The sequence below is a fragment of the Agelaius phoeniceus genome, chromosome 6, assembly GCF_051311805.1.
Source record: "Agelaius phoeniceus isolate bAgePho1 chromosome 6, bAgePho1.hap1, whole genome shotgun sequence".
NCBI lineage: Eukaryota > Metazoa > Chordata > Aves > Passeriformes > Icteridae > Agelaius > Agelaius phoeniceus.
In genome coordinates, this window is record NC_135270.1 from 9,765,337 (window position 1) to 9,788,301 (window position 22,965).

At 49.3% G+C, this 22,965-nt stretch overlaps 2 protein-coding genes and 1 long non-coding RNA gene across 3 annotated transcripts; 1 reads left to right on the forward strand and 2 right to left on the reverse strand.

Annotated features, from left to right (window-relative positions):
- The first annotated feature begins 1,377 nt into the window (after positions 1–1,377).
- BEST1 (bestrophin 1) lies at positions 1,378–9,388 on the forward strand. Its single transcript, XM_054635762.2, has 9 exons — positions 1,378–1,531; positions 1,694–1,788; positions 2,290–2,523; positions 3,105–3,259; positions 3,959–4,036; positions 5,431–5,583; positions 6,023–6,103; positions 6,688–6,839; positions 7,126–9,388. The coding sequence occupies exons 1-9, from the start codon at positions 1,380–1,382 to the stop codon at positions 8,303–8,305; spliced, it is 2,280 nt and encodes a 759-aa protein (XP_054491737.2). The 5' UTR covers positions 1,378–1,379; the 3' UTR covers positions 8,306–9,388.
- FTH1 (ferritin heavy chain 1) lies at positions 9,117–12,552 on the reverse strand. The gene is made up of 4 exons (XM_054635761.2): positions 12,296–12,552; positions 10,783–10,929; positions 10,216–10,341; positions 9,117–9,445 (listed from the first exon to the last, which is right to left on the reverse strand). The coding sequence occupies exons 1-4, from the start codon at positions 12,404–12,406 to the stop codon at positions 9,287–9,289; spliced, it is 543 nt and encodes a 180-aa protein (XP_054491736.1). The 5' UTR covers positions 12,407–12,552; the 3' UTR covers positions 9,117–9,286.
- A 7,879-nt stretch (positions 12,553–20,431) lies between these two features.
- LOC129122087 (uncharacterized) lies at positions 20,432–21,320 on the reverse strand. Its single transcript, XR_008534500.2, has 2 exons — positions 20,955–21,320; positions 20,432–20,552 (listed from the first exon to the last, which is right to left on the reverse strand). It is a non-coding gene; the product is annotated as an uncharacterized LOC129122087 (long non-coding RNA).
- Positions 21,321–22,965: the final 1,645 nt, after the last annotated feature.

Consider the following 22,965-nt stretch of genomic DNA (forward strand, 5'->3'; position numbering starts at 1 on the left):
GGGACAGGGACAGCTCTGCTCCTCTATATCACCCTTAAGAGGGGACTCAGGGACCTAAGTTTTGACAGGGACACCCAAAGGAGGAGCAGCACCAAAAAGCCAAACCCAGAACAAAGATGCTGCTTGGTTGAAATAGCCAAAAATCTAGACTTTGATGGTTTTCTTCACAGCAGCAGCTCACTGGGACCTGAGTTGTCCCCACCTAAATGTAAATCTTTCACTGGGATGCTTAAATGAGAAACAAATGAGGAACGTGGGCCCAAACTTACCTGCCTGCAGCTGCTGTCCCTTGAAGTGCTTCTTCATCCCCATCATTCAGGGAAGAGCCCAAGGCCCCATAATCATTAACATTATTACCTCTGTTTAATAGCAATGCCTGGTGACACGTTAGGATTCAGAAATACCAATAGTTCACACTGGATAATTATTTCTAACCCAAGAAATCATTCACTAATCTGCCTGGCATGGATAACACTGGTGTCTTTTTGTTTGTTGGGGTGTTTTTAAAATAAATTCAGGTTTATGCAACTATGAGCCTGACTATCACTTGATTATAAAGAATTATTTATGGAAGTTACACTAGAAGTGGAATGGGGATGCTGCATGTCTAGGGAGCACTTCAGGAGCCTGAATGCCTATTTTTCAGCCACTGTGATTTATTATGCAACATATGGTTGAAGGAGAGGGGAGGTGGAGCTGCTGGAATTTGGGCCCTATGAGCCTGGCTGAACTCCATCCCACAGATCTCCAACAGGGAAGGCTGCCCTGCCTACATGACTAGGACCAGCAGAGTACAGATAGCTCTCCTTGCTAGGATGCCTTCATCTGGATCGGTCCCAATAAATTTTTTCTGGGGTTTTTCCTTTGGGTTGGGTTTTTTTTTTCCCAGCAGTATTTCAGGAAGATGTTTCCCAGCAAGTAGGTTTACAGAAAGATATTTGAAACAAAAACTATATTTAGAAAATTACTGGGCTAAGCATAAACTTCGCAGTTTGTGACCCTGAGATTAATCTTACCACAAGTGTTTTGTGGAAGGAGGTGGCACATGGGCTTTGTCCTCTTCAGTCAACCAGCCCCATTTGAATGCTGACAAAAATCAAACACTAAAAACAAAGGGATCCACCAGAAAATACATCCTTGGTCACTATAACCAGCTCAAGGACAGAGAAAAGATGGGAAACTCATCAAATGAATTGCCTGCTGGCAATTTCCTCCTGGCTTTCTGTGCTGCTGCCTACATCTTACCCAGCTTTTGATCTCAGCTCATTCTGTTTTCTCCTTCCTTTCCATCTTGCTTGGTGGGACACGTGGGATGTCCCTGTGTCTCCTCCTGCTCAAGCTCCAAGCCCTACTTGTCGTGTGCCTCCACAGGAGCTGTGATGACAGTGACCTACACCAACCGCGTGGCTGATGCCCGCCTGGGCACCTTCTCCCAGCTCCTGCTCCAATGGAAGGGCAGCATCTACAAACTGCTCTACTCCGAGTTCCTGATCTTCATCTCGCTCTACTTCACCATCAGCCTTGTCTACAGGTGAGCAACTTCACACCCACAGCCTGGCCTGGGGCAGGACATGGGATAAACACAGGATTGGGACAGGGATTCTGATGGGCAGGCACTTGCCAGACTCTGTCCACAGGAGGGAAGGGGAGGGAAGGAAGGAGAGGGAGAACTGCTTCTGTTTGTCCCTTTTAGGCTGATCCTGAGCGAGAGCCAAAGGCTGATGTTTGAGAAGCTGGCGCTGTACTGCAACAGCTACGCCGAGCTAATCCCCGTGTCCTTCGTGCTGGGTAAGGAGCTGTCTGGAATCCAGCAGGGAGGGGAATGGGACAGCATTTCTTCTCCTTGGGTTGGCAGAGCTCTGCTGGCAGAGCAGGTCCCTCCCTCCGCCTTTGCAAAACTCCTCAAGTGGGAGGAGTGCCCCATATCTGTGTGTCCCCCAGCACAGGAGGACAAGCTCCAAGTGGCACCAGATATGCCCAGGGAATCAGTGGCTGCCTCACCCCTCGAAGTTTTCAAGGCCACACTGGGTGGAGCTCTGAGCAACTTGGTCTAGTGGAAGATGTCCCTGTCCAGAGCAGAGGTTTGGAATGAGATCATCTTTAAGGTTGCTTCATAGAATCAGAACAGTTGAGGTTGGAAGGGAAATATGAAATTTAGCCTCCTTTTAGCATGGAGGACTGAATTCCCCTCCAGACATTCCTGCACCCATCTCTGTGTGAGCAGAAGAGGAGATCAGACAGTAGGAGGAAGCTCTTTTCAGATGCCTGACTCTCTTAGCTCCCCTCTAGGTTTCTATGTGGCCCTGGTGGTGTCCCGCTGGTGGGCCCAGTACGAGAGCATCCCATGGCCAGACCGGATCATGAACCTGGTGTCCTGCAACGTGGATGGGGAGGACGAGTACGGGAGGCTCCTGCGCCGCACCCTGATGCGCTACAGCAACCTGGTCAGCGTGCTGATCCTGCGCTCCGTCAGCACTGCTGTCTACAAGCGCTTCCCCAGCATGGAGCACGTCGTGAGGGCAGGTCAGCACTGCTCCTCGCTGCTCCTCCAGGGGCAGGGGGCCCTGGGAAAGCTTCTTTGGAAATGGGGTGGTGCTGATCCCTCAGGGCAGGTGGGAATTCAAGCTCCAAGTCTCCAAGCTTAACTGCAGGGCACACTGCATCTTCTTGGGAAATGCTCCTCAAGGTCAGCAGGGTTCCCAGTCTGCCCACATTGTCTGGGTTCCCTTGGCAATCCACAGAGATGTGATATTGTTGGCCTCCTAAAAAGAAAAGGCACTTCAGGGACACAAATTATCCCATTCTCAACAAGTATCTATGGACACCAGGCAGCTGCACCCTCAGCAGTGCTTTATCACCCTGATGGCTCTTACCTGATGTGCTGCAGACATCCAAAGTGAAATCCCATTATCCCACCTCCATGACTCAATGTTTTAAGAGGGAGACTTGTCCTTCTGCATGTCTCCCCAAATTCTGAGTCGTCACTCAGATTTTTAGGGAGAGCAGAGGCATCCACCTGAGATTCAGATGTTTTCATTCCAGACCAGATCAGTTCCTTCTGCCCTCTAAGTCCATCCCTCTCCCAGCTGCTCTTTCCCATCCAGGCCTCATGACACCAGAAGAGCACAAGAAGTTTGAGAGCTTGAATTCCCCCCACAACAAGTTTTGGATCCCGTGCGTGTGGTTCTCCAACCTGGCTGTGAAGGCAAGGAATGACGGGAGGATCCGGGACAGTGTGCTGCTCCAAGGCATCCTGAATGTGAGTGACAGAGGGGACAGGCAGGGCTTTGAGATCCTGGGGAACAGGAGGCACCTGTAAAACAGGTCCTTGACACATTTCAGAACAGCCAATGCAGGTTTCTGGGATCCAGATAGAAAGCCACAAGGAAGAATATATCTGGAAGTCTAGGGGAGGTCAAAAACATCCTCAACAACTGAGGTCCTGTAGAAAACATTACTATTAAAAACTCTTAGATAGTTTTGGGCAACAGGCCATACTCCACAGGCAAGACCTGGCAACAGTCCCTGCCCAGCTGCACAGAAAAAGGCTCTGGAGCAGCTCATCCTTCTTGGTATTCATGTGCAGAGAAAGTCACGTGGTTTCTGTTGCCTGGAGCAGGATTCATCTCCCCAGAGAGAGAGAAACCTCCCTCTGGGATATTCATCTATAGACAGGAGAGACAAATGGATGCTCCTGAGGGCATTCTTGGCCTCACCTGTGGACTGCTCATTTCGGGAGGAGAAACTCTGCTGTGAAGTGAGCTAGGAGGGATCTTGGGCTTAGGGGGAGACACCCAGGCAGCAGGGAATTCCTCCAAGGCTGAGACTGAGCCCCCCTTCCAGAAAAGGTATAAGCAGAAAGGAAAGGGCTGGAACAATGGAGGACAGGGGTGCTGGAGAGGCTCTGCAAGGAGTTGGGAAGTTATCCTGACATGCCATTCCCTTTTCCCTGCTGCAGGAGCTCAACACCTTGCGCAGCCAGTGTGGGAAACTCTACGGATACGACTGGATCAGCATCCCCCTGGTCTACACCCAGGTGAGAAGGGAATCCCCACAGCCATTGCTCCACCACTGCCTGTGCACATCCCCACTTACACCCAGACCTGGAATGGTTTGGGTTGGAAGGGACCATAAAGCTCATCCAGGGACACCTTCCACTACCCCAGGTTGCTCCAAGCCCAGTCCAACCTGGTCTTCCAGGGCTGGGGCAGCCACAGCTTCTCTGGAAAACCTATGCCAGGGACTCACACCTTCTTAGTAAAGAATTCCTTCCTCTTATCTAATCTAAACCTGCCCTCTATCAGTTTAAAACCATTGTTCCTTGTGCTGTCACTGTCTGCCCGTGTAAAAAGTCCCTCTCTTTCCTTTCCATAAGCTCCTTTAAGGTACTGGAAGGCCACAGCCTCCCCAAAACCTCATCTCCAGGCTAAACAGCCCCAGCTCTCTCAGCCTATCTTTGTAGAAGTGCTTCATAACTGACCCACCAAGAAAAATGCAGGTTACTCTTGAATCCCTCACCCCCACCTGCTCTCTTCCATTGGTACCTCGGCACACACCCAGCCCAGCTTCCTTTGTCTAACTCAGACACATCCACCTGTCCAGAAATAACCTCTATCCAGGGGTAACAAATCCCCACAGATCCATGGAAAACACAGGAAAAAACAGACACAATCCCTGCACCACCTTGCAGGGATCACATCCTGGGCAAGATCCCAGGAGGTTGTGCCAGGTGTGTACTCAGCTGTTTATCAGCCCAGGCAGACACTTTGGCACCACCTTGCTCCTTTGTCTCCTACAATCCAGGACAGATAACAGGGATGCCCTTCACCATGAAACAGGAGCTGTTGCTGCTGCTCTGGCAGTGCCAGAGGTTAATGGGGAACATGTAAAGTGCATTCCTGTTTTGAACCCCCTGTTTATATCAAGGGACCACGTGAGAGTCTTGCTTACTTTTAACTTGAAAAGGGGAAGTTCCCAGTCCTGTGGTGACAGGGAAAAGCACAAAGCTCAGCATTGCCTGAAATCTAGGCAGGCAAATATTAATAAAAGCTCAGCATGAGGAGAAGGAAGGAAGGAGCAAATAGCAATGCCAGGGTTCCCTTCTTGGAAGCAGCCTGCCAGCATGGACTGAGCCCTGAGACAGCTTCCAGCCCACTCAGGATGTCACGTGCTTGCTGCTGCCACTGGCCTGTGACACCTTCACAGACACCATTCCAGGGACAGCACACAGTGTAGGTAAAAGCTGCAGGGAAAAGGGAATGTCTGTAGCTTTCTGTAGGGAAATGCATCCTCCTGCAAAAAGCCTGTTGGAACTGAATCCAAGGCTTCCCAGAGGCTACAGAGCTAGGCCTTGGAGCTGTGTGGGGTGGAACTGAAGGGAGATGCTGGGAACTCACGCTGCCCTGGTGTGTCCCTTGGCGTCCTTCCCAGGTGGTGACCGTGGCTGTTTACAGCTTCTTCCTGGCCTGTCTGATTGGGAGGCAATTCCTGGATCCAGAGAAAGCATATCCTGGCCATGAGCTGGATCTCTTTGTGCCCGTCTTTACATTTTTGCAATTCTTCTTCTATGCTGGCTGGTTAAAGGTAAGGCCCAGAAACCACGGCTGGAGCTGGAATCTGACCCAGCCAAGGGTTTTTCCCAGTGTGAGCTCACCAGGAACCCTGCTGTGTTCCTTGATCCATGGGCAGTAACAGGAAGCCAAGAGGGGCTGAGGAAGTGCCAGGACTTTCTAATTTTCCAACTGTCTCACTGTGGACACCAGCTGCACTTTTCCTAGGCTTTGGTCCTTACTAGAGGAAAAAAAGGAGCTCCTAAAGTTGCAGGAGGGTTGTGTGAGCAGGGGGGAAATTATTACAAATTCTAATGTCTCCCAGCCCCTGGGGTGCTTCCACTTTTAACCCACCCCCTTTTGGGAAGAAAAACATGGCTTGGAATTCAAGGGACATCACACCTGACTTCTCCCTGCAGGGAAAGGGGCAGGGATGACAATGGTGACCTTTGCTGTGTGCTCTCCACATGCAGGTGGCTGAGCAACTCATCAACCCTTTTGGGGAAGACGATGATGACTTTGAAGCCAACTGGCTCATTGACAGGAACCTGCAGGTAAAGGGGATGAAGATTTGCAAGTTGAGCCTCACCTGAAGAGGAACACCAAGGCAGGACAGTGACCAAGTTCTCCTGCAACACCGCTGCCTCCAGCTCTCTGCCTGCAATGGGAGAGATCCTCCCAATCCACAGCAGGCAATTTGGGGCTTCTGGCATGTCTTTGTACACAGAGGCTGCCTGCAGCTTCATTCCATGCTCTGGCACATGGGATAGATGAAGGGTGCTTGTTTCAGGCCTCAGCTGCCTTTGAATGACACATCATTCCTGCCCCTCGTTTTCATACCGTGTCCATCTAAAACTGCCTCCTCTGGTTTCTGCCATGCACTAACTCCACACCTCCCACCCTTCTGTCCTAGTGAGTCTGTTGCTTTCCTGTCTCCTTCAGCACCATTTTCCTTCCAATTAATCAAATCTCAGTGTGATAAACAACCCAAATGACAGGAAACCACAGCAACCCCAGCCACTTGCCTGGTTTCCGTGCTGTACCGCTTCCTCCAGCTCTGTGTTCCTTTGTCCCTCGATAACAGGCACACAAAATGCTGCTCACTCACCCCGTGTGACATTCCTGCTGTCCCTTGCAGGTCTCCCTCATGGCAGTGGATGAGATGCACCAGGATTTACCCATTCTGGAGAAGGACCTGTACTGGAACGAGCCCGACCCCCAGCCACCCTACACCGCGGCCACTGCTGAGTACAAGCGCCCGTCCTTCCTGGGCTCCACTTTTGACATCAGGTGAGTGCAGGTACAAAGTGTCACAACACCTGGATCGGGTCTCATGTAGGACATTACACTTGAGGAGCTTTTAGGCTCATCCACAACAGCCAACATTCTCCATGGAAAAGGATAAATCTAACCTCTTTTCTTCACTCACCTGTATGATGAGCACCCATTTTGGGGGGCTAATGGCAATACAGAGAGAGGCTTGCCACTGGCAGCAGCATTCCCAGTGCTGCCAGCCTCTCCAGGAGATCCCCCCCCTCCCTCTGTGGCTCTGTAACAGTCCACTTTGCTTTCCCAGCATGCAGAAGGAAGAGATGGAGTTCCAGCCCCTGGAGCAAATTAAAGAGAACGAGGAGGCCAACCACTCCACTCCCTTGCTAGGACACCTGGGCCGCCTCCTGGGTGTCCAGTCCCCGAACTTCTCCAGGTCCTCTTCCCGGATGAACCTGCTGCGCCGGCGAGGAGATCCCGCGTCGCCCTTCTCCCACTATACCTACCAGGACATGGGGAAGGCTGGAAGCCCTTGTGGCATCAATCAGCCAAGGGGAGACTCCCAGGAGCAGTGGGACAGCGAAGAGGGAAAACTAAGGGAGTTTGATGCTTTCATGTCCACGCCCTTTTATGAGAGGCCTGGGTTCTACAGTGCTCCACAGACACCCATCAGCTCCATCCCCATGATTTTCCCTTCCCGGCGCCAAGGGCGCAAGAAGCCACCGGCGCTCTCCAGCATCGCCGCATGCTCCTCTTCCCTTCGGGATGTCATTGTCAATGCCTCCCCTTCCAGGACCAGTGATGTGGACAAGAGTCAGAGCTCCCTGGGCTCTGCTGCAAAGGAAACCTTTGTTTGGCCAACAGAGCGGAGTAAAGGCCCTGACTCTGTGGCTGTGACAATAGGAGAAGGAAAGAGCAGCTCCAGGGAAGCTGCCACCACGGGAAGTCCAGGAGCGCAGTCCACAGCATCCAACAGCCCCAAATTCCCCTTCCTGCCAGAGCCCCTCGAGCATGAGAAGCACGGCAGCTTCAAAAGCCTGAAGAGCTCCAAAGCCTCACGCCCCCCCTGGCTAAACCTGGAGAGCACAGCCTCAGCCACTCCCAATTCAGAGCATTCCAGTGCCTTTCACACCCCCAGCAACAAAACCCCCGGAGGCAGCGCCTCCCTCTGCTTCTCCTTCACTCCCGTCACCTCTCCAGTGCTGGAAAGGTCCCACAAGGGCAACCTGGGCCCTGAGGCTCGCAGCCTGAGTTTGGAAGATGCAGCCAGTGCTCCAGAGCAGCACCCAGAGGTTTCCAGGAACATGAGAGACACTGGGAATGGAAACACCAACCCCCCAGCTCCCAAAGAGCCCAGGAGAGCAGAGAGTCCATCCCCCAATGACTCTGGAATCTCCCTAGCCGAGGGTGACTACGTGGGGCTGATGGAGGTGATCCTGGAGGCCAGTGAAAGCCCAGGGGAGGAGCAGATGGACCAGTACAGCTAAAGGGGAATCCATGGATCCATGGGATACCTGCCTTATCCTGGCACTCACCCCAACAGAGGTGCTGGACATGCAGCTGGAGCTCAGCCTGGGCTGAAACCAGCACTAAGGACACGCTGCGCCTGGCCTCAGCTACAGCAGCAGGCACAACTCATGTTGCAACAAGAACAAAAGCACCAAAAAAACCCAACCTGTAGCAAAAGAACAAGACTTTGAGTGTTAAATAATGCAGGTACCAGCCAGGTGTACCCCAGAACAGGAGCACAGTTAATGTGGCTACTTTTCTCCTCACAGCAAGAATGAGAGCTCGAGTCCTTTCTCAGGCAGGACTTGCACTCCTAACAAGGTAGTCCAGGGAAAAGTAAGGGACTGAATAAAGTTCATCACTTGTGATGCAGACCCACAGTGCTTCTTCCAGTCCTGTCTGGTACTTTGTAGTATTGGGATAAGGTGAGGTAAGGGCTTGGCAGCACAGGCAGCTGCAGCATCTGCCCAGCACATTGCTTCCTTCTGAAGTTCCACATCTCCCACCAGGAATTTGACAGTGCTCAGAGAAAGCTGGATGGCAGCAGACATCACTCAGCTGACTTTTACTGCCCACTCTTAGAAAATAAAAAGCGAGGCTCAAGCCCAGGACCTTGGTTTCGTTTCCTCATTTTAGTTCTCTGCAAGGAATTTAAAGAAACCACAGAGATTTTCCTACTTCTGCCTTCAGCAGCAGCTGCAAATCCCCCATGTCACACCACAAATTTACCTCCCACTGCCTTCACTACAGCTGCCTACTCTCCCTCCAAACTAAACAGGAAAAGCCAGCTGGAACCAAGTCACTTTATTGGCTGGAGGGCAGTACATAAAACACAAACAGAACAGGGGATATTTGGTACAGAGTATGGAACTGTTTAGCTAAGTAACTGAAGCTGCATGCATGGCTGGACAGTAAGTAGGAGTCCCACTGAAACCCAGAGCATGGCTCTCGGCAAGGCTTCAGCTGTGGCACTCCCCGAGGGTGTGCTTGTCGAAGAGATACTCTGCCATGCCGTATTTGGGGGCCCCCATCTTCCGCAGGTTGGTCACGTGGTCACCCAGCTCCTTGATGGCTTTCACCTGCTCATCCAGGTAATGGGTCTCAATGAAGTCACACAACTGAAAGGGAGACCAGAGGTTTACATTCAGGCCTGAAACCCTACTGAGGCTCTCTAAGGAGAGGATGCAGAATTTTCAAGCTGAGAGGAAGCAGCCTCTAGGTTTTGTTGCAGAACAAGATGAAAGTGAGCCAGGCTTAGGTAGGCTCACTTGCTCCAGAACCCTGCAGAGCCAGGCAGCTCAGGAAGCCTCTCCTCTTCCTCATGGCAGGAAGCATTAGCCAAGCTCCTGAAGAGATCTGAGACACCCCCGCTGCACAGCAAACCCACAGCAGTGAGGATTTACTAATCCTCAGTCCCTCTAACTTAGGCAGGACACTCCCCCAGAGTGCCTGGATTCTCACACGTATTAATCTCTTCCTGCTATTAAGCAACCTCAATCCAGCCTTGCAAAAAACTTCCATCTGAGAAGAATTCCGTGTTTTCAGACATTGTTCTGAAACACCAGGGCTTTTAATATTCTAAAGCAACTCTGGAATTTTGTGGCAAGAAAACCCTCGTGACAAAAAGCCTTAAAAAGATGGAACTCAACCCCCTCAGAAATGGTCTCCATAGAGACTGTTCACAGACACTCCAGAAGGAATAAAGCAGGTCCTTGTCACTTTAAAATGCTGCTGGAAGGACAGCAATAACCCCACCAAAGGGCTCTACCCCTGGTTCACACCTTTTTCACCTTTAACAACACCAGGGACACACAGAGCTTAGCCCCAAAGCCACACAATGAACAGGCACATCCTTGGACAACCACGCTGATCCTCAGCATGTACTTACGTGGGGGTCGTTCTTCTCAGTGGCCAATTTGTGCAGCTCCAGCAGTGATTGGTTCACATTTTTCTCCAGGTGCAGGGCACACTCCATGGCAGTCAGGCCATTCTCCCAGTCATCACGGTCTGGCTTCTGAAAGGGGAAAGCACAGGACATGTTTGCTGTAAGAACCCACAGACCAGCAGGGTGGAGAGCCTTTAGGTCACTCTCTGTTTAAACCAAGTTTAGGCAAAGTCAAAAGTTTGAAGTGCACCCTCAGAACAGAACTGAGCAAACCATTCAAGTCCCACTTCTCAAAACAGTGCACAGAGCACATCTGCTCTGTGTTAAGTTTAATGACAGTGATGAACCAGTTGCCTTCTGGGTCTGCCCTCACCCCACAACGAACAACCTGGGGCTCAGCACCCTCTCCTTACACAAGAAGTACTTCTTTATTATTCAATCAGCAAATAATAATCGAATTGCTCCACATCTCAAATTCCTGTGCCTCTCCAGTGTAAGCTGCTGCTCCTTCTGGGGAGGACCCAGAGGAAAATTCAACCCCTTTGCAGTTGGGGGCAGCCCCCAGCTCACCTTGACGTCCTGCAGGAAGATGCGCCCGCCCCTCTGGTTCTGCAGCTTCATCAGCTTCTCAGCGTGCTCCCGCTCCTCGTGGGACTGATGCAGGAAGTACTTGGCAAAGTTTTTCAGGGCCACATCATCCCGGTCAAAATAGTAGGACTGAAAAATAAAGGAATTCACAGACTCTAAATCTCTGCTTCAGGATGGCTGCAGTCCAAGCCCAGGCCAGAAAGGCAGTGTGGAACAATTCTCCCCTCAGTATCATTTGATTTTTCCAGCTAGGATTAAATTTTAACCTGTACTCCTACCAAGGACACAAATAAATGGTGTTTGTGTCCTTGGCTCAGTTCCAAAAACACAAAAACAAAACAAAAAAAAAATCACAAACCCCACAGATATCTGTTCTGAGCACCATTAAACTGCAGCCTTGAAAGGTCTTTTTCACGGAGAAATCTTCCCTTTGTTTGCCTGATCTTGTTTACAATGACCACATTGCAGGTCAGGGTCATGACTTGCAACATCAGGTAAGGGTGAGCCAAGAACTTTTAGGTACTCCTGCAATAAAGCTCTCTTGCCTCACTGGGCTTTCCAGGGATTAGACTAAGAATACACTTTCTACTTTTTTTGCGGGGAAAAATGTGACATTTAAAATACAAGAGATAAATTAAACTACAATATGAGTTTAACAGCAACTAAAATACGAATTAAGCTACTTCTCTGAAAGCAAAAAAAACCAAACCTGTAACAGCAATTAGAAGCCGTGACACAGCTTGTTTATTCCTTGGTCATTACCAGGATTCAATGGAAAGTTCTGTATGAACTGCCAATTATTTACCAACCTACTACAGAACTCTCTGCTCTTACACCAGCGGCCTGGAGGTTCAAGTCAAAGCACCGGTGCTTGTGTATCACTATCACTCACCAACAGAAGCTCTAAACAGGGCTCAGAACCAAATTAACACAGAAAAAAAAAAGGCTACAAAATACATGGCACAACACGGCACAGTGTCCCTAAGAAGTCTCAATGTCCCAGCACGACCAAAGCACCAGGATTGCTGCACAGAGGTCAAGGAACAGCTATAATGGGCGCCTCAGGCCGAAGGAGAGATGGAAACACAAGGCCCGAGGAAACCATGGATTCCTCCCGATTCCTGGAGGAAAACCCGACCCTGGGAGGCGAGCACGCCTGCGGGAAGGGTGCCAGGAGCTTCCTTAAGCACCTCCCGCTACCCAGCCCGGCCCCAAGGGCAGAGGCGCTGAGCGCGGCTGATAACAGAGCCGCCAAGGGCAACGGCGGCGGGGCCGCGGAGCAGGCGAGATAAAAGCGCCTCACCTACACCCAGGGGACGGCCCAGACGGGCCCGAACGCAGCGGGGGGGAGGAGGAGGTGGGGAAAGAGGAGGAGGAGGAGCTGGCGCGCAGGCACCGCCCGGCACCCAAGAACCCCCCGCCGAGCAGAGCCCTCGTGTCGCCCCTTTATCCCTCGTAGGACCCTTCCCTCAGCCCGCCGCGCCCGCGCCCTCACCATGCTGAGGTACACGTAGGACGCGTAGAGCTCCAGGTTGATCTGGCGGTTGACGGCGGCCTCGCAGTCCTGATGGTAGTTCTGGCGCACCTGAGAGGGGGGCGCTGCCATGGCTGCTCCGGTGGGCGCTGCGGTGACTGTGTAGACGGCGGTGTAAGGGGGGTGGCGGCGGGCCCGAGCGCGGCCGGTTCCGTCCAAGCACTGTTGACGCAGGAACCCGCTTCGCTCCGCCGCCGACGCGCTGTGAGGGAAGCCCGCCCGCCGGCGCGCCTTTTATACCGCCGCGCTCCAGGCCACGCCCCCACGAAGGCGCGGGGCGTCCCGGCGCCCTTCTGCTGGCCCGGCGTGACTCAGCACCCGCCCTGGCCACGCCCACAGCGGGGCGGGGCCTGCCCCCCGCACGCCGCTGTTTCCCGCCGCGCGCGCGCCGTCCATCCCGGAATGGCCCGCGTTGGGAAACCCCCCCAAAAATCACTGGGCCCGGCCATTTCCCCTGGAGCACGCTGCCCAGCCTGCTGCCAAGCTGTGCCCCACATCCCTCCGGGCACCGGGGCTCCGCTGCTGCCCCGGGTGCTTGGTGCCAAGGCCTGAGTCCCCGCTCTGTGAGAAGAAAAAGTTCTAAAATCCAAGTTAAACCCAGAAGCTGAAGGCCAAATGTCCAAAGCTGAACCTGTTGGTAATGAGAGGAGTATTTCAGCTGCCCTTAGTGCTATCCCAGTCGCTCGATGTGTGTGCCATCATTTATTTGCAATAAATTCTTCAGTCATTCAATTAAATCGTTAATTTACAATAAGCACTGGAGTCTTTTGGTATCTGCTTTCTTAAATTTTACCCAGATTACAAGGGAGTAGAAAATGCTTAAACTGAGATGATCCCATAGCACTGAACACCCCAATCTTGGCTTTTCCCAAGCCAGCGTTCAACCCTGTTTTTTCCCAAGCTAATGTTCCTGCTGAAGTCCACCAGAAATACAATTTACTGAGTCTGTAAAACTCAGAATAAATAATTTTTTTCTCTACATACTGCGCCTTCAAACTCAGATTAAATATTTTTTCCTGTATGTAGTCAGACCATAAACTCAGATTAAATAATTGTTTTCATTTTACCAGTTCTTTCTACACATTTTTATCTGGTCTTTGACCCTTCCCGGCACTGTGAGATGTCCCACGCGTGACTGCACCAGTGCCTGTGTGTGGGTAAAGGGCAACACCAGAGCATTTTTCCAGACACTCCAAATGCCCTGGAGGGAACAGGGAGCCTCGGCCTCCCTTTGTTTCAGGGTTTTCTGCTGCTCCTGTCGGTTAACCATCACAAGTAATTAAGATCTATAAGATAGCGTGGGTCATACCTATGCTTCGGCAGGCTGCCAGGTACATTTCAAATCTCCTGTTCTCCTCCCACATAAATGCTTATGTAAAAAAAAAAAAAAAAAAAAAGAAGTAGCTGCTGGGCAGACTTTTTTTAAAATTTTTTTTTCTTTATTTCTCTGTTCACAGTGGAGTGTCTTCACAACAGGAACATCAAACAAACTCCATAATTGCAAAGTTTGTAACAGGAATATTTCCTCTGCAGCTCGGACAGTCTGTGCCACTCGTGATCTCACGTCAGTAGCATTAGGGAAGTCCCAAATTCTGCTTTCTGGAGTTGCACAACACACATTGTGTTTGATGACAGCAGATTTACATGGTCAGGAGAGGAAACATGGGGTTGCACAGCCATAGGGGTCATGTCTTGGTAACCAAGGTGAAGAATTCACCACTCTGCTCTCATACAGGATTCAGTTCAGCCATTCCCAGATCTTTCCTGTTCCAAATTACTGTTTTAATTTCGACTCTACTTCATGGCTCGGTTCAGGCCTCCTTTTATCTTGTGCTGCTCTTAGTGAAAATGCATTTATAATGAAATCCCTGAATGATTTAGGTTGGAAGGGACCTTAAACATCATCCTGTTCCACCCTGCCATGGGCAGGGACCTTCCACTGTCCCAGGTTGATCCAAGCCCTGGCCACAGCCTGGCCTTGGACATTTCCAGGGATCCAGGGGCAGCCAGAGCCTCTCTGGGAAAGCTATGCCAGGGCCTCTTCACCTTTGCAGGGAAGAATTCCCTCCTAAATGTGGAAGTCACTTGTGGAAACCCAGGGCACCAGGAATATTTCTGTGTCTGCTGTGGGGTGCCCTGACCCCCAGGGGAGCACTGACTTTGACCCTCATTCATGGAGAAAGTTTCCTAGATTTCAAGATAGACTGGAATCCACAAAAGTGTGCAATAGATTATAGAGAGCAGTGTAGGTGTATCACTTGGTGAGAAATTTAGTGTTTGGGATTTTTCATATGCTGTGGATGGAAGCAAGATGGAGGGCACAGGGTGTCGTCCTGGGTTTCTTCTTCATGCTTCTTCCTTCTTCTTCATGGATTTGTGTGGCATTTTGTAATTGGGCAGAAAAGCCCCCATTGTGGGCTCTTTGGGATCAGTTTTTGGGTTAAAGGGGAAAATAATCCAGGTGTCAGTTCTTAATTGGATAGTTTAGTCTTACAAGACCTTGTAACAAAAAAATGTTAGCCATTTTGTGCCTTCTAATGAAAAGCTGATGAACTCACAGGAATGCAACTGTTTTACTAATAAGAAATAATAAACACTTGAGTCCAAACACAAATTACTATTTCAAGTGCCTTCAATCCAGACCCAAAAAAACCTACGACTGGTACCCCCCACAGTCACTTGATGGAAAACTCAGCCTGAGTGAGGTGATGCCTTTAGCAGGCTTCTTCACCAAGAATGTCTGTAAAGTTCTTTAGAAAAAAAAATTCTTTACTACTTAGGGAGAAATTCTTCCCTTATTTTAGTACTTTTTTACCCCTCAGCATTCCCAGCTGCCCAGGGCCTGCCTCATCCTCTCAGTTTGAATTCATGTCCCTCTCAGCTGCTTTCTTGGGCTGAAGTAGAGGCATGTTCATGCTGCCCACAGGCAAAAACAATGTATTGTCTGCCTACACAAGCTTCTAATTGTTGAAGACAATCCCTGTTTTCCCTTGGATGATATCCCATCAGGAACAATGGAGCAAGCTCTCTTGTTGTTTACAGCTTAGCTACTGTACACAGGGCACAGACCCCAAAATCCACCCAGTCAGGGAGTAGTAAAGCTGGGTTTTAAGCATGCAAAAATAATCAGAACTTCTTTGGTGAGTGTCTGCACATGATACAGAAGTTATTAGGTCAGAGATCAAGATGTACCCAAAGGGAAAGTTTCCACGCCTCCTACCCCCACTTTAATATCATTTATCCTGACTCTACCCATGCCCTTCTCGTGCATGACCTTTCCAAAGGGGCAGAAAACAGGACTCCTAAACAAATACCGGACAGTATTTGCCCATAGTAAATTCTGAGACAGATTTTTGCTGATACAGTCCCTGAGCAAAGGCCTTGGCATGTGGCTTAGGCATCCAGTAACACCTTCAGGGAGAGGGCTGCCTTGGTGTGAGCAGAGAGCCAGAATGCCCAGGAATGCATAAATTTCATTTCTCACCTGTAGAAATGGTTCACCTCTAGCTTTAAAACACTTGATTTTGCCATGCTGGTTTAATGGCCAGAATAATAGCAAATCCCCGTTAAAAATCAACAACTGTTCCAATTCCAGTGAGTAAGAAAGTGCTGAATATGCCTCAAATGTAAAATAAACAAATATACAGTAACCTTTTTTTTTTTTTTAGGTCCCCCAAAGCTCAAAGTCCTGTAAATAAGAGAAATTGCATCCAGTCAAATATTTGTTATGGAGAACCTCCACTCCATCCACAAACTTCAGTGTTATTCAGCTTCCAGGCTTTATGCAAACACAAAAGCAACTAAACTTGGCTCCAAGGTTGATCATGCGTCTGGAAATTTGACACTGGTCTTAACTGTGAGTTTTGAAAGCTGTTTACTAAAAACATCTGGGCTCCACTTGCTCTGGGAGTTTAACTGAAAACTCCTTCTTGTTGCTCCTTGTGCAAAACACTCGGTGAAAACTTTTCAGTTTGTTTCTTTTAGGTGCCTGAATTTTTCCAATTGGGAAACCCGGGATTTAGGCAACAAGTTTTCACTGGGTACTCACAGCACAGAATGCAAATGGCTGGGGTACACAGAGCTGCTGGCTCAAGGGAACACTTTCCAAAGGGAGACAGACAAAGGATGTTTGAAGTTCTGCTGGGAAATTAGCTTTGGAGACCGAAAATGAAGCTGTTTTTATGCAGGAAAAAAGTCCAAACATAGAATAATCTGTAGCTTTGTACTACAAGATTTTATAGACAAGGATTATAAAACCCTCTTTAGACAGACAAACTTCTTCTAAGTTGTGACACAGGATTTTTTTTCTCTCTGGAGTATTTTTACGCACAGTCTAAACAAAATGCTGTAGGAGATTGCAATTCTCTGATTTGCCCAGAACACCCTTTCATTTATTTTTATTTCTTTTACAAGCCTTGTAAAAAATACACTTTGAACCAAGAGAGTGAGGAAGAACAATGTTAATAATACAGTAATTCTGTCAGCACAGCCAGAAGCAGGATCTGGTGAATTTACTTGGATGTCTCAGCCCTTTTTAAACTATTTCAGCCTGACTATTTAAACTTTCAGACTGACTCCACTATCTGTGACGGAAAAGCTCCATCCCGATTCCAAAGGCAGCCTGTGCCCCAGGTGCACATACAGGAGCTTTCACAACATGGATTTGCCCAGCTGCAAAAGGCACAATAAGTTTGATGTTGACATTCCACCACAGGCCACCATCCACAATATTTGCTCTACTGTCATGATCCTCCCATGGTGTCATCCACCTTTTTTCCCCCCTCTCTCAGATTTACAGTGTTAAAAACAAGGGGGTGGGGATCATTCCTGTCCCCTGTTTCTGTTGTATTGAACTTTTTCTTCAGATACTGTACAAAAACTGCAAATAGAACACCCATCCAAAGTCAACAAAAATGGGGAAATTTCTCAATACACCACAAAAATCCCCTCCTTCTGAGCATGAATTTTCCTGGAAAATGCTGGTGAGTGCTGAAGCCCTCATGGATCATCAGGCAGGTTTGCTTCTAGATAAATGGATGAAATGTTCTTTTTTTAAAAGAAGTTTTACTTGGGAATCAAAGAGACAAACAGGTTTGTCCCCCCTGAGGCCATCAGGTAATTTAGTGAGGATGCACAAAGGTGTTCCTTGGATTTAGTGCAGCACTGAGTTTGAGCAGACCCTGAATCTCTTGGAGGAGGCTGGTTTTATACTCAGCCACCCAAAAAAGGGACGAGCAGAAAATGCTTTCAAGCATGAGGAGAAGAAACAAGCTTTTACAAGGAGCTGGCAGTTAAAGGACATGCAGCAGCCTGATAAAACACCACAAAAACAAGCAGTGGCCCATGGCTGATCTCTGTTGGGCAGGATGGGTGGGGGGCACCCCCAAAACTGCTGAGCAGGTCTCTCCAGGAACTCATTTCATGGCTCATTCAGAAGAAGTGAAGGGATTCAATCCATGTAGAGGGATGTTCTCAGCAGAGGGGAGGCACAGGGAGGGTTTTCTCTGGGAAAAGCTGGTTCCTGCTGTGCTGTGCTGGGAGAGGACACTGAAAACACTCCCATGGCTCATGCAGAGGTGCAGCCACAACTCCACAGGTTCCACACCCACATCCACCTTTCCTGCTGGGTGCAGCTTCCTCCTAAGCCACATTCAGGCCCTTGGCATCAAAGTAAAAATACTGAAAAGCAGCTCAAGGGGTTCAAGTTGGGCCTAAAAAAGCTGTGCTGCTTGTGGAGCAGCGAGGCAGTGCTGAAGTGTGGAGTGCTGTCCTTCCTCAAGGTGGGGAAGAGATCCAGCAGGGCTGTCCCTGCACACTGAACAAACTGGGGGGAAAAAAGCAAGGGAATTGCACAAAGAGAGACAGAAATAAACCAGGGGAAATCATCTCTGTTGGGGTGAGAAATGGCTGTGACACTTGAAATGGGGTTGGCCTGCAGGACCATGTTGAAGCTCTCGTGCTCAGCTCAGCAGATGTTGGGCCATGCCCACAGATATCAGCGTCCCAGCAGGCCATAAAGCTGGGACAGAGAGGCCACCCACTCGGTGGGACAGGGAGATAAGGGGTCAGGACAGCCCCAGGAGGCCCTCAGCAATCCCACAGGGCTGTTTCAGACACTGCTGGGCTGGGCAGAACCCTGAACCTGGGCAGAGCACCCTGGCCCTCGTGGTCAGAGTCCTGGGAAGATGCTGCCATAAAGGCTGTGGAGGCAAAGGCCTCAGAGTCCCCTGAGCCAGAGGAATGCTCTGCCTGGCCTGAGGAATCTTCCACCCACTTGCTTGCTCAGTCATGCACGGCCACAAACCTGTCTAAATAGGCAGCGATGACCAAGACTGAAACTCAAATCAGGAACTTTCCAGTCTGACAAGTAAAAACAAACAAAAAAGATTTCCGCTCCACACGTTATTAGCACAGGCCAGGCCCTTCCTTGCCTGCTGTTTGGTGGTCTTAGCTCCTTCTAAAGGTCTCTGAGAAGGGACACAACCCACAGCAGGCTCGGAGGAAAGAAGATGAAACACTCCCTCAGCCAAAAAGGCTGCATTCCTCACACAAACACCCCCACACCCCATGTGTCTCTTTTCCCTGTCTCCAGCCACCCTGCTGACCCCTTAGAGCGTCTCTGCAGGCCCTGAACTTAGCAGAAAACAACATTTTGGACCAGTTTCTTTTGGCCACTGGATGGGTCTGAAAGCTCCAGAGTTAGAGACACATGGAAGAGCTCAGTGATTCGAGGGCAAAGGGTGATCACAGAGAATTTCCCCAAAATGCCAGGACCCTGAGGGACAGGGAGGATGTTCACTCAAACACAGAAGGAAAAGTTCTCTGACAAAGCATTTCTCCAGTCAGGAGGTGCAAGTTGAGCAATGGGCTGACACCAGCTGAAACAACAGCCTGGGAGGGAACAGAGGGATGCAAAACCACGAGGATATCTCTGAGGTCACCATGGAAAACAGTCTCTGACTAAGAAGAAGAAAAAAGCCAGAATTGCAGCATTGTTACTTCATCCAGAGAACTTTGTTCAATCAAGACCAGCAGGCTCAGCATGACCACACAAAAAAAGTTACCAGGCTTTTATTGGAATTCCTGCCTGTATCCCTGCCTCAGGCAGGTTTAAGGGGCAGTGGACTCTGCCTGGAAAAGGCAATTCCCACTTTATGCCCTGCCTGTGTTTACTCTGATCTACTCTGGAGTCACCAGGCCCTACTTGCCTCCACATAAATAGAAACATTTCAAGAGGAGCAGGGAGGTTTTCAGCCTTGGACAGGAGAAAACATCCACTTCCAGAGTTTTCTGCTGGAAACACTTTTCCTTTGAATCACCAGCCTTGCTGTGGTGAAAAATGTTGTCACCACAAAATTCCACAGATGGGAAGGGTTCAATCCCTTCTTGCTGGATTCCAGAGGCCAGGAAAGCAGCTCAATTCAGTGAAAGGAGCATTTCCTGAACTTATTTCAGGAAATATTATATATAATTATATAATATATATAATATTATATATTATTAATTAATAATGTTATTCAGTTATTTCAACCTAAACTGTCACACAGCCACTTCACAGGCCTACAGTGACAAGGACGGGAACAGAGCTGGGAATTGCAGAGAGTGGAAGGGGACTGAGAATCTGTGTTTTTACCACAATCTGTGTTTTTACCACAATCTGTGTTTTTACAGCCGCATCCAGCGTGAGAAGCACCAGTGCAGAGAGGTTGAGGAATAGGAAGAGAAAGTGACACCACCATTACTTTACATCAGCTGGAAACTCTCTCTTCTTCCAGGTCCTTCAGAAGTGTTTTTTTCCAGAAGTAATTGGGAGAAGACAGTTCTACCCCTTTCCCCATATCACCCACCACCCAAAACCAGGCAGATATCTCTGTTTCAGGCAGTTCCTGCTTTTCTGTCAGGTGGGAGGATGAGGATTGAGCAACAGCACCTCCAAAAACAACCAAACCTCAAGGGTGAGGAATTGGGAAGTGGGTGGGATCTCTTCCCAACCATCACATTACTTTTATTCATCCTCCTCCTTGGGAATGAGGTAACATTCCATTTTCAGACAAGCTTTGCCTGGTATCTACAAGAACCAAACTAAGAATGTCATGATTCATTTAAAAAGCATCTTTATTTTACCTGAAAAAAACTTGTGTTATACCATAAATCAGGAAATGAATGAAAGGTTAATCAGCTGTAATTTCAGTTCAGTTGCTCTGGGAGGGATGCTGTCCTTTAGAGAAAAGAATTTTGTTAACATTCCCATTGTGTTCCAGAACTAGGATTACAGTCAACAAACAGGGCACTGTTGGAAGCTGGTCACTGAAGAAGCTCCCAGCACCCTTCCAAGTGACACTTCCACCTCACCTGCCTGCCAGAGGCTGCCTGGGAAGGGAGGAATCGCCCTGCTGTGTCCCAGAGCTCCTCGCTCACCTGATCCGGGAGGGGAAGGGAAAGGAACGGGAGAGGAGAGGGAAGCGACCAAGAGGAATAGGGATACGAGGGAGAATCCTGGGCCCAGGGTGCCAGGAGACAGAGAGCTGGAAAAGGGGTGGACGGAGAAAGGAATCTGGAGCCATCTGCCTTTTCTGGGAAGGGAACGGGAATGGGAACGGGAAGGGAAGGATCGCAGCACCTGGCCCCGTTCCCAGCCACCAGACTCAGCACGGGGTCCCTTCAGGCAGCCCGGGCGAGGCACGGGAGCGGGGCGCAGCCGGGTTATTTCGGTTTGTCCCGTATTATCCCGGGCTACCCCGGCGGTCCCGGCCCGGCCGAGCCGCCATGTGGGGGCGCCCGCGCTGCGCTGCCCCTCCTGCCCCGCGGGCCAATCAGCGCTCTCCGTGCGCCGCTGCCCCGGGGCACGCCGGGAGTTGTAGTCCCAGCGGCGCGGCTGTGAAGCGGTGCCTACCAGCGGCTTCTCCGCGGTTCGGTGGGGCGGCTCCACCTCTGTTGTCTCCTCACGGACACTTGGGGACCTGCAGCACGGCTTCCGCCATCCCGCAGCCCTGCCGGGATGCAGCGTCGGTGTCGCGTGGGGATGACGTCAGCGGGAGGCCCGGGCGGGTGTCATGGCCGTGGGGGTGCTGCTCTCTTACAAACCCCCTCAGGCGGTGGAGTGAGGGAGGGCAGTGTCCGGGACTGTGTAAACAATAGCGCACATTGAGATAATCCCAGTGGAACTGTGCCAAACATAAAATGTTGCAACAGAAGAGTCAAATTGCATCCTAAGTTTTATAAGGAACATACCCATAATATTTGGTTCCTCTGAGGAATCACCATTTTCCAGTGTTTATAAAAGTCCTGATTATCAGAGTCACAGACCGCTTTGGGTTGGGAGGGACCTTGTGAAAAACGCCAATCACTTGTTTTTAAAAAAGTTTAATAGTAATAAAATGGTTATAAAAATAGTAATAGATTAATAAAAATTTGGACAATTGGGATTAGGACAATACGAGACAATAAAAACAAAGAGTTCCGGACAGCCCGGATACCTTTTTCTGCGCAAAATAAGCCTGAAAAAGGACACGTTAACAGAGGGTTAACCCTTAAAAGCAACAGCCTGTTGCACATTCATTCACCTCATCCATGATGCATAAATTCCTTCTAAACAAAGGATTCTGTCTGGGCAGTGTCAGCTTCTTCCTCTTAATTCTGACGGTGTCTTCAGGGCTGAACAAGGTGGGAAGAAGTTCATTTCTTCTGATAATGGAGCAATAAAGTCTCTTTCTCTGGAAGATTTAGGTGTCCTGTGGCTGCTATCTGGTACAAGTACCTCATTCCTCTCTTTAAAAAAAATATTCCACATACATAGTTTCTATTTTAACATTATGTTATAACCTCAAACTATATTTAACACACTACTTAAGAAAATCAATACAGCATAACTTTCTAACATAACACATATAATACTCATTTTAATATTTGCGAAAAGTCAATCATAAAATACACATTTTTCACAACCTTAAAAACCATCACATTCATGGGCAGAGACACTTTCCACTATCCCAGGTTGCTCCAAGCCCCATCCAGCCTGGCCTTGGACACTGCCAGGGATGAGGCAGCCACAGCTTCCCATGGAAATCCATTCCAGTGCCTCACCACCTGCACAGGGAAGAGTTTTTTCCCCAATATTCCATCTAAACCCACCTCCTGTCAGTTTGAAGCCATTCCCACTTGTCCTGCCACTCCTTGTCCAAAGTCCCTGTCCAGCTCTCTGAGCCCTTTTTGTCACTGGAAGGCTCCAAGGTCTCTCTGGAACCTTCCCTTCTTCAGGCTGGACATTCCCATAACCACCAACAAGCATTTTGTAACACAATTAAGCAGAAATAAAAATCTAATTATGCTGTGGGAGGGGAAACCAGGGCTTGTGGTCTACATGCAAAAAGAGAAAATGGAAAAATATGTGAAAGTGGTGAAATTGTCAAGAAAGCAGGATGAGAACAGACATGAAAGATGTTTGGTGACAGCAGAACATGCCAAAAAAATATGATAAAATATATAAAAAATGTATTCCTTTCTCTATAGAGGGTATGGCAGAGGTGGCAAACAAAGGAAGTATTTTCCCTGTACAAAAACTTGTAGTTTTCCAAGTTTAAAATTAAATGTCACATCTGATTCTGGGATTTCTCACAAATATTTGGTGTGTT